General features: G+C 54.7%; 1 protein-coding gene across 4 annotated transcripts in view; it reads right to left on the bottom strand.

The window, feature by feature from the left end:
* Positions 1 to 284: 284 nt before the first annotated feature.
* PDE9A (phosphodiesterase 9A) overlaps positions 285 to 15,855 on the bottom strand; it is a 69,570-nt gene continuing 53,999 nt past the window's right edge. For all 4 annotated transcript variants that reach the window (XM_017855210.1, XM_017855209.1, XM_017855212.1 and 1 more), the window contains 9 exons: positions 14,707 to 14,811; positions 14,236 to 14,318; positions 12,929 to 13,085; positions 9,661 to 9,774; positions 7,298 to 7,402; positions 6,441 to 6,569; positions 4,713 to 4,808; positions 2,993 to 3,074; positions 285 to 512 (listed from right to left, as the gene is read on the bottom strand). In XM_017855210.1, the coding sequence (XP_017710699.1) occupies positions 499 to 512; positions 2,993 to 3,074; positions 4,713 to 4,808; positions 6,441 to 6,569; positions 7,298 to 7,402; positions 9,661 to 9,774; positions 12,929 to 13,085; positions 14,236 to 14,318; positions 14,707 to 14,811 (885 nt within the window). In that variant the 3' untranslated portion in view covers positions 285 to 498. The remainder of the gene's footprint in view (positions 513 to 2,992; positions 3,075 to 4,712; positions 4,809 to 6,440; positions 6,570 to 7,297; positions 7,403 to 9,660; positions 9,775 to 12,928; positions 13,086 to 14,235; positions 14,319 to 14,706; positions 14,812 to 15,855) is intronic.

Genomic DNA, 15,855 nt, shown 5'->3' with positions numbered 1-15,855 from the left:
TGACACACGTCCTACAGTCTGGCCACCCTGCCTCAGTCCCCAGATGTTGCACACACGGCACTAACATCCCCCTCTGCTCAGAAACACAGGACCCGTGCACGTCCTTGCGCTCAGGGCACCGTTCTGACATTTAATGCTGAATTTACAGGGACGTACGCACCGTATCACACCGGTCAATTGCTCTAAGATACATCTGGGGGAAAAGCACAGTGTCCTTCGTCTCCACGAGAGAACTTACCGGAAGCAGCATACACAACTCTAGCAAAGAAGAAGTACAGTACCCATTTCCGTATAAGAATATATTATTTAAAAGACAGTTTAAAAATAAAATTCTGTACAGCATCATGAATTCCTTTTTTTTTTTTGTATCAGTGAACAAAATGTTTCTTAGAAAACGTGGTCTTGTGGTGCCAGGTGCCCAGGGCAGCTCTTCCCACACAAGGATCCCGCGCAGCTCCGCCAGCCCGTCCGGAACCGCAGCCACGCCCTTCATGTTCCTCAGACACAGTCTCCTGGAAGAAGGGAAAGATGACTGATTTGTTTTTTTAGGAATAGGGCGCGGTGGCTCACGCCTGGAATCCCAGCGCTTTGGGAGACCAAGGCTGGTGGATCACGAGGTCAGGAGTTTGAGCCCAGCCTGACCAACATGGTGAAACCCTGTCTCTACTAAAAATACAAAAATTAGCCAGGTGTGGTGGCGCACGCCTGTAATCCCAGCTACCTGGGAGGCTGAGGCAGGAGAATCACTTGAACCTGGGAAGTTGAGGTTACAGTGAACTGAAATTACACCACTGCACTTCAGCCTGGGCAACAGAGTGAGACTCCATCTCAAAAAACAAGATGAAAAAAAAGCGCCAGCAGTCGCAGAAACGTAACAGGATTATACACAGACTTTTTTTTTTTTTTTTGAGACAGAGTCTGGCCCTGTTGCCCAGGTTTTGTCAGTGGCGTTGATCTTCGGCTCACTGCAACCAGCCGCACTCCTTGGGTTCAAGCCAATTCTTCCTGCCTCTGGCTCCCAAAGTAGCTGGGTTACAAAGGCACGCGCCACTAGGCGGGTCTAATTTTTGTGTTTTAGTTAGAGATGGGGTTTCACCATGTGGCCAGGCTGGTTTAAAACTCCTGAACCTCAAGTGATCTGCCTGCCTAAGCCTCCCAAAGTCTGGGATTACAGGCTGTGAACGACCCGCACCGGCCGGACACATAGGACCATTTTAAAGAAAGAGGGCCAGTCAGATATATGCTGACAATAACATTTAAGCAAAATAAAACAAGTATTGATCCCTTTTCTGAGCCACTGAAAAATATGAACTGACTTAAAAAGTATTAGGGAGAGAGGGGGGGCCGGCCCGGGCGCAGGTGGCGTCAAGCCTGTAATCCCATCCACTTTGGGAGGCGAGACGGCGGATCACGAGGTCAGGAGAGGTCGAGGAACCATCCTGGCATAAACACTGGTGAAATCCCGATCTCTACTAAAAAATACAAAAAACTAGCCGCGCGAGGGGTGGCGGGGGCACCTGTAGTCTCAAGCTACTCTGGGAGGCTGAGCAGGAGAATGGCGTAAACCCGGGAGGCGGTAGCCTTGCAGTGAGCTGAGATCTGGCCACTGCACTCCCGCCTGGGCGACAGACGAACTCCGTCTCAAAAAAAAAAAAAAAAAAAAAAAAAAAAAAAAAAACATTAAGATACCACACAGTTGAGCCAATACCAACATTGAGCCCTTCACAGGGACCAGACCAGCACTTTGACTATTTAATCACTAAAATAGCAGTAACAATGATATTATTGCCTCTGGTTTAGAGATTGGGGCTCTGAGGTTCAGAGGCTGAGACACTTGTGCACGTCTCTTGGCTTGTAATTGGCAAGCCTGGACTCAAAACCAGGTGTGTTGGACGCCAAAGTCTGTTGCTGCCCCACTTATAAGCCATGTCCCGTTTATCCTGCCCTGAGCCTTACATGCTTGATGCACTCTCTCTTGAATTATCTGTTAGACATGTATAGTGTGACCTTATTATGAGGTGAACAAATGGCTGCTCTGCATTCCCCGTGAGCTGAATAACTATATCAACAAGTGCAGAGGGAAATTCTCAAAGCCATAGAAAGCCAACACGTGATTGGTGAAGTTTTCAGTACTTCAATTGCACTTTTAAAAAGTCCTTACTCTTATAAGTGATGCATATGCTAATTATTGATGTTTTTCTATTAACTAAAGCATGTTCCCCTTCTTTAAGAGCCTCATTCTTTTTTTTTCCTTTGAGATGGAGTCTCGCTGTTGCCCAGGCTGGAGTGCAGTAGCGTAATCTCAGCTCACTGCAAGCTTCGCCTCCCAGGTTCGAGTGACTCTCCTGCCTCAGTCTCCCATGTAGCTGGGACTACAGGTATGTGCCATCACACCTGGGTAATTTTTGTATTTTTAGTAGAGAGGGGGTTTCAGCATGTTGGCCAAGCTGGGTCTTGAACTCCTGACCTCAAGTGATCTGCCCACTCGGCCTCCCAAAGTGCTGAGATTACAGGCATGAGCCACCAGGCTTAAGAGCCTAATTCTAATGATTAGATGCAAGGAATAAAATTTCCATTCATTTGGCCGGGCGCAGTGGCTCACGCCTGTAATCCTAGCACTTTGGGAGGCAGAGGCAGGTGAGTCACTTGAGGCCAGGAGTTCAAGACCAGCCTGGCCAACATGGTGAAACCCTGTCTCTACTAAAAATACAAAAACTAGCCAGGTGTGGTGGCACACGCCTATAATCCCAGCTACTCAGGGGGCCGAGGCAGGAGAATTGCTTGAACCTGGGAGGTACAGGTTTCAGTGAGCCGAGATCACACCATTGCACTCCAGCCTGGGCAACAAGAGCGAGAATTCGTCTGAAAAAAAAAAAAAATTCCATTCATGTAAAGGTATTCCAAAATTCAGATTTTCTCCCCTTCCTCTTCCTTCTGTCATTTGTCGCAATCACTGCATGGACTGACGCCACTTCAGCAGAGGCAGCATTACCTTCACTGGTTTTCACATCTCTGCTTCTCTCTCTGGACTTCTCGGTGGCTCCAGACGTCAAGCTGTCAGTCTTCTTCTGTAACTGGAACAAAATGCAGAGAAGGCCAAGTCAGGGAGCAGGAGACAGCAGGGGAGTGTCTGCCTCTCTTCCAGCAGCTTCTGTTGCCTGGAGGTGCTGCAATGTGAAAGCCTGTGGTGTCCAGCCCCTGTGAGCCCAAGTGCTCCTGACACGGGCTTTTCAGAGGCAGCTCTGTGGACCCTGTCCCACTACCCTTGGTGCCTCATCCGGGGCCTGGACATCCAGGGCCTGAGCTCACCCAGCCGCAGCCACCACAGCCGCAGGGACTGGTGGTGTGTGCAGAGCCTGTGACTTGGGCCTTTTCACCTCTTTGGTGTGACTGTCCTTTTTGTGGGGGCTAAGAGGGGGAAGGCAGAGACCTTGAGGAACCCTAGTGTCCCCTACTGGGCAGCAGGGCTCAGGCCTAGAGACTCAAGGCCATCAGGGCTACGGCTCTCGGAGGCCCACGAGAGAGGCACAAGCCCATTCAGCTCTCCTGCGGGGTTCTGGAGTAGGAGGAGCCTTCCTGCTACCTCTGTCCCTCTGCATAAGTGCTCTCAGCCTTCCAGAGCTTTAGAGACCTTTCTGTGACTTTCCGTCAACTGGAGAAGTCAGGGCAGCTGGTCTGGATTTTCAGTCAATTTCTAAGCAATTGCTGGGCATCTACCATGTGCCTGGCATGGCGCCCCGGGCAGGTGTGGGCACGGGGAGCACGGGGCCGTCAGTCGAGGGAGATGAGACCAACACAAGGCCACGCCTGGAAAATGGCTCAGCGCTCAAAAGGGCATCGTGGGCCATGTGGGCTTCAGGAGCGCCCAGGCAGAAAAGACGGCGTGGTGGGCACAGTAACTAGGGGAGCCCTGACTGACGGGCCTTGGAGGGTGCTTCAATGGTACAAAGGGCACTGTGGGGAGGGGGGGTGGCAGAGGCAACACCGGCCAAGGCCAGGAGGCGTCAAACTCTGCAGGAGTAGTGAGGCTGTTCGAGCTGCATGGGGGCGCTGGGGGGAGGAGGCAGAAGGGCGGGGCAGAGGCCACACCATGGGCGGCTGGACAGCAGACAGCCGGGGGAATCTGTGGAAAGACTGCGTGGGCCCTGAGCCTGTGACCTTGACCCCTTCCTCCAAAACGATGTCAATGCAACAGCTACCGAAAGCCAGCCCCAGGCTCCCTGTCCCCTGAGAGGTGCTGGTGTGTGTTCTGGGCCCGGAAGCTGGCAGGTGGATGGTCGCTTTGCCCCTGTGCCAGGGGAGGGCCCCTTTCTAGCCCATGGCCTCCTCTGAACAAGTCAGCCCTGAGGCCAGACCAGGCGCTGTACTCAGAGGGGACCCAGATGCTCTAACAGCGGCGGATACGCCCAAGGACACCTGGGTGCCCACAGGTGTGGGTGACAGTTGTGATTCTTGTGAAGGGCACGGCCAGTAAACTCCCTCGAAGGTTCTGAGCCCTGATGCGTTCTTGGCGAATGCAGTTTTGGTTTCCCGTATCACGTTCCCTAATTTCACTGAGCCAGGCTTTCTGATGGAAGGGACGCGTGCGCCTGTCCATGGGGCCACCTTCAGTGGTGCCCTGCTTGGCACATCCAAGATTCTGGAGTCAGGAGTGCAGAGGGCGGTATGCCTGCTTGCCACAAGGAAGGAAGGTTCTTCTTGGTGCGTTTTACCTCTTTCATGGCGTCGTCTATCCGCTTTAGTTCCTCATAGCGATCTCGGGATTCCCAAAGCGGCTGCAGCATGATCTCCTCAACCATGGGGAAGAGCTGGGAGGGAAAAACGGATTCATTCAGAGTCCCTCATTCTTACAGCAATGGGAAACGTCGGAGAAAAACAGGTGTCAGGTGCACTGTGCGGAAGCCTCTGGGCCAGTCCCAGCTCCTGGACACCCTCGTGCCGGCTCTGCCGCCCCCACCCACTGTGGCTCTGTCTCTGGCCCCCATCGCCCTCCATGAGGTCCTACAGAAAGTCTCCCCCCACCGCCTCCTGTGTCCTCCGTGCCCGTGAGATGAGGGTTGGGGACAGGTTCTGAGGTTCTAACAAAGACAAGGGGCAGGGGAAAGGAGCTGACAGCCTCCCGACTGAGGGTCCTGGGAGTGGGAAGTGGGTGGGGGCGGCTCCAGGAGATGCCCCTGGAGCAGAAGGATCCACAGCACTTGGGAGCCCAGGAAGGTCGAAGGGTGCAAGGCTGTGAGACCAGACCCCTGGGGGAAATAAGAGATGGGCCTGTTTTGCACATGCTGGGGGTGCCTTGAGGTGGGGCCTTGGCAGGGGCCACAGGCAGCTCAGGGGCCCTGGGGGGAGCTGGGCAGGAACGAGCTGTGTGCAGGGAGCAAGGCCTTGGTGGCTGGGTGCGGTGAGACTGGGAGCTGGACGGGGGCTTCACAGCTCGAGGGCACAGAGCTCAGTGGTTCCTCCACAGGTGAGGACTCAGTGGAACTGGGACACAGAGAGGGGAAAGGAGAGTCAACAGCCGGTGCTGCCTCCAGGGACTTGAAGGCTAGCAGTGATGCAGGAGGGCAATGAGGGGCCTCCCCAGGGCCCAGTGAGGCAAGGCAGGGAGTTGCAGCATAGAGAGTGGGGGAGAAGCTGGGGTCACAGGTCAGGCTTGTGGGGGAGCAGGCATCTGGATGAGCAGGGACAGCAGTCCCACCACGACAGCCGGGGGAAAGGCTGGCTCAGTGATGTGCAAAGGTGTGGCCTGTGTGCGTGTGTACCTGTATTGGTGCCCTGTGGTGTGGCCCATGTGTGTACCTGTTGTGTGGTGCAATGTGTGTGGCCCTGTTGCGTGTGTGTACCTGTGTCTGGTGGCGTGTGTACCTGGAGTGCCTGTGCCCATACCTGTGGTGGTGCATGTGTGTTGCCTGTGTGCTGTGGTGTGGTGGCCGTGGTGTACCTGGTGGTGTGCATGTGCAATACTGTGTGTCACGTGTGTGCCCCTGTGGTGACGTGTGGTACCTTTGTTGTGCCTGTGTGCGTGGTGTACCTGTGTGTGTGCTTGTCATACCTGTGGTGGCATGTGTGTGCCTGTGTGCATGTGTACTATGGTGGCCTGTGTGGTGCATGTGTAACCTGTGTGTGCATTTGGTGGCCCTGTGTGTGCCTGTGTCGTTGTGGGAGGCATGACTGTGAGCCTGTGCATGTGGTTGTATATATATGTTATGTGCCTGTGTGTGGCATGGAGTGTGTGGCCTGGTGTGCAATGTATGGTCTGGTGTGCGTCTGTGTGCCCTGCCGTGTCTGTGGTGTGCATGCTGTGCATGCCGTGTGCCTGGTGTGGTGTGTGCCTGTGTGTCTGTGGTGTTGCCTGTGTATGTGCCTGTGTGTGCCTGCGTGTGCCTGCGTGTGCCTGTGTATCTGAGTGTATGCAAGTGTCACATGCGGTGACAGTTACTCACCTTAGTCACTGTTTCAAACATTGGGATCAGGACAAACTTGATAAACCCAATCTGGGCTGTGGCCTTGGTCACTTTGTCTCGGTCCATGAACGGGGCCACGGGAAGGCCTTCTGACTTCTCACGGTCGCTCTGCAGGGAATGCAGTAGATAGCGACATTAAAGACAGAAATGCCCCGGAACCAGATCGCTGTTCTCAGAGAAAGACAAGATGCGCCAGTTAACCACCAACCAACCAAACTACACCACAAATGTGTCTCAGTAAAGAACAAGGTGAGGGCGACAGTATCTTCAGTGCTAAACAGAGCTGGGCATGCAGGTCTAGCTGGGAAGACCGAGATGAGAGACAGACAGAGGTAAGTTGCATGTAACACAGGACAGCAGAGGTGTCCTGCAGAAAGCCTCCCGAGTTCTCCTGGGCTTGATCAAGCTGTTGTATTAACATTTGGTGGTTGTTTTCAGCTGGCTTGGTTTTCTATGTCCCCGACCTTCCCCGTGGCCATCTGTGTGAGCTGACCTGCTGGGTCTCAGCCCTCTTGGGGCCCCTCCTGCCTCTGCAGTTCTTGCTTCTTGACTTTCAGGCAACTGGCTTGACAAGGCTGCTTCTAATAATGGTTCAATTAGCAGTGACAGGTGGCAGTTTTAGGACATTAGCTTTTCTGGATTGTCACTCTCTTTCAGGTCTCAAATTATAACCCATTTTGTTTCTGATGTACGCCCCGTGAAGGCTTTCTGGAGGCTGAACTGTCCGCGGCCCGGTGAATATGCGGGTCCACCCTGGCATGCTGTTTAACGCAAATCCTTACTAAGTGGGGTTAATAAGACTGGCTGGAGGCTTGATTGCTCTGCAAGACTCTTACCTGCATAAAATATTCCTCTAATAAACAGTCCACCCAAGGCTCTGCGACTTCCATTGGACGGACCTCGTTAGAGATATCACAGCATTTTATCAAAATCATCTTCAGCTGAAAGAAGAGATTTTGGAATTGAGGTAACAGGAGGTAGAACACGGCCTGCTGAGCTGCTCAGGTCTGGACTTGCCGTTACAGGCAGGAAGAGATGGAGGACCATGCAGCTGGACCATGCAACTGAGCCTGGCTGACTTCAGGGAGGACAGGCTACCTTCTCAATGGAGAATGAACCTTCAAGGTCCTGTTTGGGTCCCCTCCTTCCAGCCTTTCTCGCCATCCCAGCCCAGGTGATATCCCCAGAGCACTGCCCCGTGCCTGGTCACCCCCTATTTGCTGCTGTTCCCCAGGTGGGTGCACTGCTTATCTTCCCAGAGGACAGGTGGCTCCGTCCGAGCTTGGCCAGGGTTGGGCACACCATGGGAGCTTCAAGAGGAGATAGGGTAGACCCAGGGATGCAGCAGCTTCCACCCGAACTAGCCCGGATGTCGCCATAGGACAGGCCGTGGAGGGCTGGTGTCCCGCAGCCTTGCCTGCACCGGGCACAAATGACTGTCTGGAATCACCAGGTTTCCGGGCCAAAGTGTTGGCTGCTGTCCAGGCTCTGAAGCTGGTTCAACAGGAAAGGCCAGCTGAGGCACATGGCCCCGGGCTGCGGGCTGCACCTGCTGGTTTGGGGAATGTGACTAGGTGAGGGGCAGGTCAGTTCAGCTCGGTGTCTGCACGATGCTTGGTGGATCCTGCCTTCCAACCTCGGCGGGACCTCGAAGGGACCCTGCTGTGGTCACCCTTCCTTTCCCCACCCTATCAGTTCCCAGGAAGCCATCCAGGTCTTTCTTTGACTCCTCTGTGGAGTCCGGCTCCAGACCAGAGGCAATTACTAGCCTGTGCCTGGCAGGCCCTGGGGGAGCCGTCCCCACACCAGACCTAGGACAGGGCCAGGGTGGCACTGTCTCTGGAGAAGGTCAAGGGGAGCTGTCCCCATATCAGACCTAGGACAGGGCCAGGGCGGCACTGTCTTTGGGGAAGCTCAAGGTCCCAGGCCCTGCCGGCCACACTCCCTGCACCTCACACCTCCCATGTCAGCCCGTACTCTCCTTGGAGGCCTCCTTATCAGGGCCCATTTTGACTCAGAACCTTTCCCCCCAAGACCTTCCCCCCACCTCTGTCCTCCAGTGTTCATGAAGCCCCGTCTGGGGCTCCCTAGCAGTGAGACAATCTCTGGCTGTGCTGCTTGTCATCTGACCCCGCCCGGTGCCAGTCGTTGGGATAAACGGAAGCCTGGGCTCTGAGCCTCGCTTTGCCTCTGGTCTGCACAGCTGCAGTGTGTAAGGCTGGGGGTGGGAGTGGGGAACTTTAGCTGGGCTCGGAGGTCCTGACCACCTGGTACCCGATCCTCCGGCATTCTGCCCCTCCCCGTCTCTTCCCTGACCTGTCCTCCCACCTCAGAGGGAGGAAGATGGCATCGGTGGGGCGTGGGTCACCCCTGCCTGCAGGTCCATCCCTGCACCTCTCTCTCTTCTGCTTTTTGAGACAGACCCTTGCTCTGTTGCCCAGGCTGGAGTGCAGTGGAACGACCATGGCTCACTGCAGCCTGGACCTGGGCTCCTGCGACCCTCCCACCTCCACCTCCCAAGCAGTTGGAACCACAGGTATGCACTGATTTTTTGTTTTTTCTTTTTTTGTGGAGATGTTGCTCAGACTGGTCTCAAAGTTCTGGACTCAAGTAATCCTCCCACCGTGGCCTCCCAAAGTGCTGGATTCCAGGCATGAGTCGTGCTCCGGTCCTTGTGTGCCTTGGGGTGACCAGTGCCTGCCCTTTCCGAAAGGAAGATGCTGCAACTTCTCATGGGGGAGGCCCCCTACCCCTTCTCTGGCCCCCTTGTCCTGGTGATAGAGGGGTGCCGGGCTATGGTGTGGGCCTGGGGGGGATGCCAGCTTGGGGAGCAGGGACTGTGTTGGAGTTGCTCCCACAGAGATGGGCTGGGGCTGTGCCTTCAGGGGAGAGCTGGTTTTATTCTCTGGAAAGCAGAGCCAGATGCATGGCCTTCACCCACTTATCTCCCTCAAATCCAAAAGAGATGGAGGAATGGGAGAGTGCCGCCTCTGACCATGCAGGAGGCTCCGTCAGGAGGGAGACCCTGCCTGGGACTTTCCTAGTAAGAGTCATGACCTTGAAAACCAAATTTATAGATACCATGTTTCAAGGCAAGACTAATACTTTTGGCTTCTTGGCTTCCAGCGTGAGCTGGATGGATGACCCACTCAGCCAGCCCACCGCCTGGCTGCTCACACAGGCAGAACAAGTCACTCACCAGGGTCATGTGCTCCTCATTGCTGTAGTCAAAATTCTCCATTTTCTCTTTGAAAGAATCCATAATTTCTGCATGTCTTGCCATGTCAGTGGCCAAGATTAACGTGATCATTCCCTAAATAGTTAGAGAACAAAGTGTTAACACGAGCATAATCCCAACAAGTATTCAACGGAGGCCTACTGAGCCTCCTGCACACATTATTTCATGTATCCCTCATTCTGATTCATATGTGCATCCATCACCCATCCATTCATTTGTCCACATATCCATCCATTCACCCCAAAAACACATCCATCCATCCATCTATCCACCTACCCATTTATCCTCTACCCATCCATCTACCCATCCACCCATCCACCCATCTATCCTTCCATCTACCCTTCCATCCATTTCTCCATCCATCGATCCATCTATCCACCCATCTGTCCTTCCATCCATCTACCCTTCCATCCATTTATCCATCCATCCATCCATCCATCCATCCATCCATCCATCCATCCACCCACCCACCCATCTGGCCTTCCATCCATCCACCCTTCCATCCATTTGTCCATCCATCCACCCACCCCTCAGTCATTTACAGAACACATCTCTGTGCCAGGTATGATATTTTCCTCTTCCAAGAAAATAAAACCACAAGCATCAGATACAAAACCCAAACCCATCAATCTAGGTCATTTCAAATGTATACATATATTTTTGAGGTGGACATCACTTGCATCTTGAATTATTCAATTTTCCTGTAAACATTGAATTGTGTTATTAGTGAAGCATTTATTCAGTTATTCCTGAAATCTTCCATGACAAAATATATTTTTTAAAAAGTGGGACAACGAATTTTACCCCCAGCAGAGAGTCACATTTTGCAGTCAGTGAAGCATTTGAAGCAGCCAACGCTGGTGTGTCCCCACGGTGGCTGGGCATGAGGACGATCCCGTGTGCAGAGGGGCTGCTCCTCCAGTCGGGTGCTGCCTCCTTCTCTTGTGGGATGCTCTCTGACATGGCTCAGTGGGATGAAGGCTACACTAAGGGGCGTTCACTTCCTTTGATTCCCCGGGTCCTGTCCCTGGAGGAACTCCCCACTGGGGCAGCAGTGGCAGATGCAGTGTTCTTTCTTCACGGTTGCCCCTTGACCTACTGCAGACGAAGATTTGTCACAGCTTATAGCCACACAGGGCACCTGCTTGCAGGGTGGGGAGGGGCACATACATGGAGGAGAGGCCAGAGAGCCTATAGATAAAGGGGAGATAACTGTACTGGGAACCGGTGATTCAATAATGACTGTAAATTGTCTGTTGAATTGTGTATGTTTGTGCAATGATGTCGTCACAGGCCAGAGAGTGCTGCTGCCGTGTCAGACCTAGTGGGTTCCAAGGTGCGGCTGTCTGCACTCCTCCCGGGGCCATCACCATGCACACCCATCTGTTCTCCTTCTGCTCATTTCACACTCACAGCGGCCGGCACAGCACAGGCGAGCAGAGGCCTTGACCACAGCATCCCAGTGAACCACAGCCTGGTTCTGCCCACCCCTGCCTCTGGCACATGGTGACATCTGACAATTTTGCAAGAGGCCGTGATGCCTCAGGGCCCCCCATCCCAGGGAGCATGCTGCTTCCTCAGAGCTTCCTCAAATGCTTCACTGACTTCAGCTTTTTACACTGGACTTTGAACCTCCTGGAAGCGTAGACAAATTGGAAAGCCATGGTAGACGAGGCTGCTGCTCTCTGATAAGTGAGGCTCAGCAGCACTCTGGGAGGGCGGCGAGTATTTTCCCAGTGCTGGAGTCCAGACAGTCTTTGTCGGCTGCCTCTGGAAGGAAGCCACTTATACTTCGAATGGCTGAGGTCTGCCTTGTGGAACGGTGCCCTGGGTGAGTGTCCTGGGGCTGCCACACAAAGTACCACAAACTAGGCAGCTTAAAACAACACTCATTCTCTCACAGTGCTGGAGGCCAGAACCAAGATCAAGGTGTGGGCAGGGCCCTGCTCTCTCCGAAGACTCCAGGGGAAGGTCCTTCCTTGTCTCCTCCTGGCCCCCGGGGGACCGGGAATCCCTTGGTTTAGGGCTGCATCACTCCAATCTCCAATCACTGCATCTTCACGCTGCCTTCTCTGTGTCTGGACTGTTTTCTCCTCTGTCTTGTCCAAGGACACTAGTCTTTGGATTTAGGGCCCCCTTGGACAATCCACACTGATCTTATCTGGAGATCTTAACAAGTACAAACGCAAAGACCCTTTTCCAAATAAGATCACACTCACGGGAGGTGGGCCTTGTTTGAAGGACGCTACTATTCACCCCACACATTTCTCCCAGAGGTTACTCTGAGAGCTTCCCTCCCCTGCAAACGTCAGAGAGTGAGGGTTTGATGAGGAATTCCCGTGTGGAAGGGGGTGTTATTTCGGTGAGCTGGAGGTGTTTGTCTGGGGCAGGTGGACTGGGTCATCTTCCTCTCACGCAGATGTCCCTCTCACTCTCCTCCCATCACGCCCTGAGAGGCAGAAAGCCCCCTTATCTAAAACAGAAGGGGCGGCTGGGCACGGTGACTCATGCCTGTAATCCCAGCACTTTGGGAGGTCGAGGCAGGTGGATCACCTGAGGTCTGGAATTCAAGACCAGCCTGGCCAACATGGTGAAACACCATCTCTACTAAAAATACCAAAAATTAGCCGGGCGTGGTGGTGCACACCTGTAATCCCAGCTATTTGGGAGGCTGAGGCAGGAGAATTGCTTGAACCCAGGAGGTGGAGACTGCAGTGAGCTGAGATTGCACCATTACACTCCAGCCTGGGCAACAGAGCGAGACTCTGTCTCAGAAAAAAAAAAAAAAGAAATGGAAGGGGGCTGACTGGGCTGTGGGTGGCAGGTGACAGCAGCTGGGGTTATGGAGCAGGGTAGCTCTCCTAGTTGGATGCAGCAGACGTGTCTGTCCAGGGCCCGCCCCCTCCTTGGGCGGGCTCCCTACCTTTGCTAAGCCTCAGTTTCTTGGACTGGAAGATGGACAAAGGATTTATCTCAGAGGGAGCCAGTGAAGGCTCAATTAAATAGAGGCTGGGAAGTGCAGGTCAGTGGGATACACGTGTGCATGGCGAGGGTACCCTCTTTTTGGGGCTCCACCCTGGAGGAGGTGAGGAAGGAGGGAGGGGTTCCCCCAGGTCCGCAGGGCACTGCTGTGGCCAGGAGCTTCTGGGAGCCTCCAGCCAATGGAGAATGGGGGCTGCTGTCCCTGAATGTGCCCCCACTCTGGTGGGAGGGCCCTCACCCCGCGCACCTGTCGGATCTGCTTGAACCCATCAGGTGGGATGTTGGAGAAGATGTTGCACTCGGGCTCAGCGAGGATCTGGAAGGCCACGGCACAGTGGTGGTTCTCCAGCGGTGAGATGTCATTGTAGCGAACTGCCAGCTCTGTGCGGGCGTTGATCTGGTACCTGGGAGGCGAGGAGACAGTGAGGGGAGGCTCAGGCGCACTCACCAGGCACCTGCACTGGGGAGCAACGCCCAGGCATATAAGTGGAGTAGAGTCGGGGAGAAAGTGCCGTGGGGGCTTGGGGAGCCGCCTGTGCCCTGCCCCACCCAGAAGGCCCCTCCTGCTGCTCGGCTGCCCCTGCAACTTCACGTCCCCATGCTCCTGCAGTCCCAGGACCCCTCTGAGGAAGGAGCATGCTCCCTGGGACAGGCCCTGAGGCATCATGGCCTCTTGCAAAATTGTCAAATGTCACCAGGTGCCAGAGGCAGGTGGGCAGAACTAGGCTGTGGTTCACTGGGATGCTGTGGTCAAGGCCTCTGCTGGCCTGTGCTGTGGCAGCTGCCGTGAGTGTGAAATGAGCAAAAGGAGAACAGATGGGTGTGCATGGTGATGGCCCCGGGAGAAGTGCCAACTGCCGCACCTTGGAACCCACTAGGTGCCAACACACGGCAGCAGAGCTCTCAGGCCTGTGATGACATCGTCACACAAATACACAATTCAACAGAAAGAGCTGCTGCGCCACTGTGGACACAAACGCAAGCCCACGGCCTGGACCGTGTCTGCCACGTGGGGAGGAACTCTGTGCCCATGGAGGCAGGAGTGGAGCAACGGTCTGTCCTTCTCATCCCTGTCCCGAGGGACACCTCACTCCCACTTCCTGTCATTCTGCAGCCCCTTTTCTCACTCTCTTCCGGCCCCTGCCTCTGCTTTCCCTGCAGAAGCCAGCTGGAAGCCTGCCCGGGGAGAGGCGAGCTCCTGAGAGGGGTGTGTGGAGCCCCCATCCCTGCGTGCCCACAGGTGTTGCTCCCTGCCTGGGGTGGAGAAAGCGCCGGCGTGGCCAGGGCCCTGCTGTGCACCTGAGCCTGGACCAGGCCCGCACAGGTGTGGGAAAGTCCCCCTGGGGTTTGATAATCCCAAAAGTTCTACTCCGGGGAGACCCAAGGCCCTGGGCAAAGTCCAGAAGCTGGGAGCTGTGTCAGTGGAGGCAGAGCTGGGGCTGGGAGGCCATCGTTGACAGCTTCTGGGAACTGCTCTGAGGGTTGGGCTGACAGGTTCCCTCCAGTAGCCAGGGTGCCTTTTAAAAGGAAAACAAGAGAAAATCCTGTACATACGTGTTGTTGTAGCCAGGATGGTCCAGATCGTGGCAGATGGCCGCTGTCATTAGGATCAGGATATCCGTTTGTGAGAACTTCTCCTGGATTGGAAAACAGGGCGTAGGTGTTTGCCCTCTTCACTCGGAGGGTGGGATGGGATGAGGGGGGTGGAATTGGGTGAGTGGTAAGGTGAGGACAAAGGCCCCTGCAGCCATGTGGAGTCTCGTGGCATGGTGGGAGAGGACCAGCCTTTCTGTGGGGGTGGAGGGGTGACCAGGTCGGGGGCGCACCTGCTCATGTAATCCTAGGAGCAGCCTTGCCCATGGGGAGACTGACAGTGGTGGGGGTGCTGCTTCCCTAGGAGGGGCAGAGCGGCTGGGGACACCACACCTGTGGCTCTCTTGGTGGGATGGGGCTGCTACTCCCTGGAAGGGGCTTCCATCTGACCCCCGAGAGTAGAGGTCTGGGTATGCGGCGGGCAGGACCCACCTGGAGACCACAGAGCCAGACCATGCTGTACATCATCTGGGCCACGCAGAAGCAGTGCCGGAAGTTGTGGAAGGGGTTGTTTCTGTAGTTGTCGTGGACGCAGAGCTGTGGGAGGCAGGGGGTCCGAGTCACCCTGTGCCTGGGCCCGCCAACCTCTCCTCCCAAAGTCACCCAGAAGGCTGTGCGCTGGTTTGAACATTCTCTGCCAAACCCTCATCCCAACCAGAGGTCAACAGTGTTCCCATGTTTACCACAGGTACCAACGAGGTGACACAGGGACCCTGAGAATATCCAGCGGGCCACACCATAGCACCCGGGGCAGGTGTGGGGACAGAGCTCCTAGCATGGGTTTTCACCTTGCAGTCAAGGACTGGGGTGTCCCCGGAGGTGTCTGAGGAGCCACAGTGGGGCACAAAGTTAGGGGATGGGGGAGGGGAGACTCCAAGAGGGGGCTCTGGGTCCCCAATCACCATGAAACCTTTAATAGGCTTTTAATATTTGGTTCTGAGCAATATTTCATTAAAAAAATACCTGCTGCTAAACATACGCACACATGCAGACATCCATATGCACACACCCACTCTACACACTCATACACCATGCACACAGCCCACATCCACACACACACATACACACATACCCCACACCCCCCACCCCCCACATCCACACCCCACATCCACAGATACAAACATGCACACACCCATCCTCACACACATGCACCTACACACACCCCACATCCACACAGATACACACGCACACATCCACATGCCCCACATCCACACACAGATAAGCACACATCCACACACCCCACATCCACACACCCCACATCCACACACAGATACACATGCACACATCCACACGCCCCACATTCACACAGAAACACACGCACACATCCACACACAGATACACACGCACACATCCACACACCCCACATCCACACACACATACACACGCACACATCCACACAAATACACATGCACACATCTACACATCCCACATCCACACACAGATACACACGCATACATCCACAGATACACATGCACACATCTACACATCCCACATCCACACAGATACACACGCACACATCCACATACCCCACATCCACACACAGATACACATGCACACATCTACACATCCCACATCCACACA

Source organism: Rhinopithecus bieti, unplaced genomic scaffold (assembly GCF_001698545.2).
Source record: "Rhinopithecus bieti isolate Rb0 unplaced genomic scaffold, ASM169854v2 scaffold_40803, whole genome shotgun sequence".
Lineage (NCBI taxonomy): Eukaryota > Metazoa > Chordata > Mammalia > Primates > Cercopithecidae > Rhinopithecus > Rhinopithecus bieti.
The sequence above is the reverse complement of the archived record's forward strand: the minus strand, read 5'-3'. Positions and strand labels throughout refer to the sequence as shown.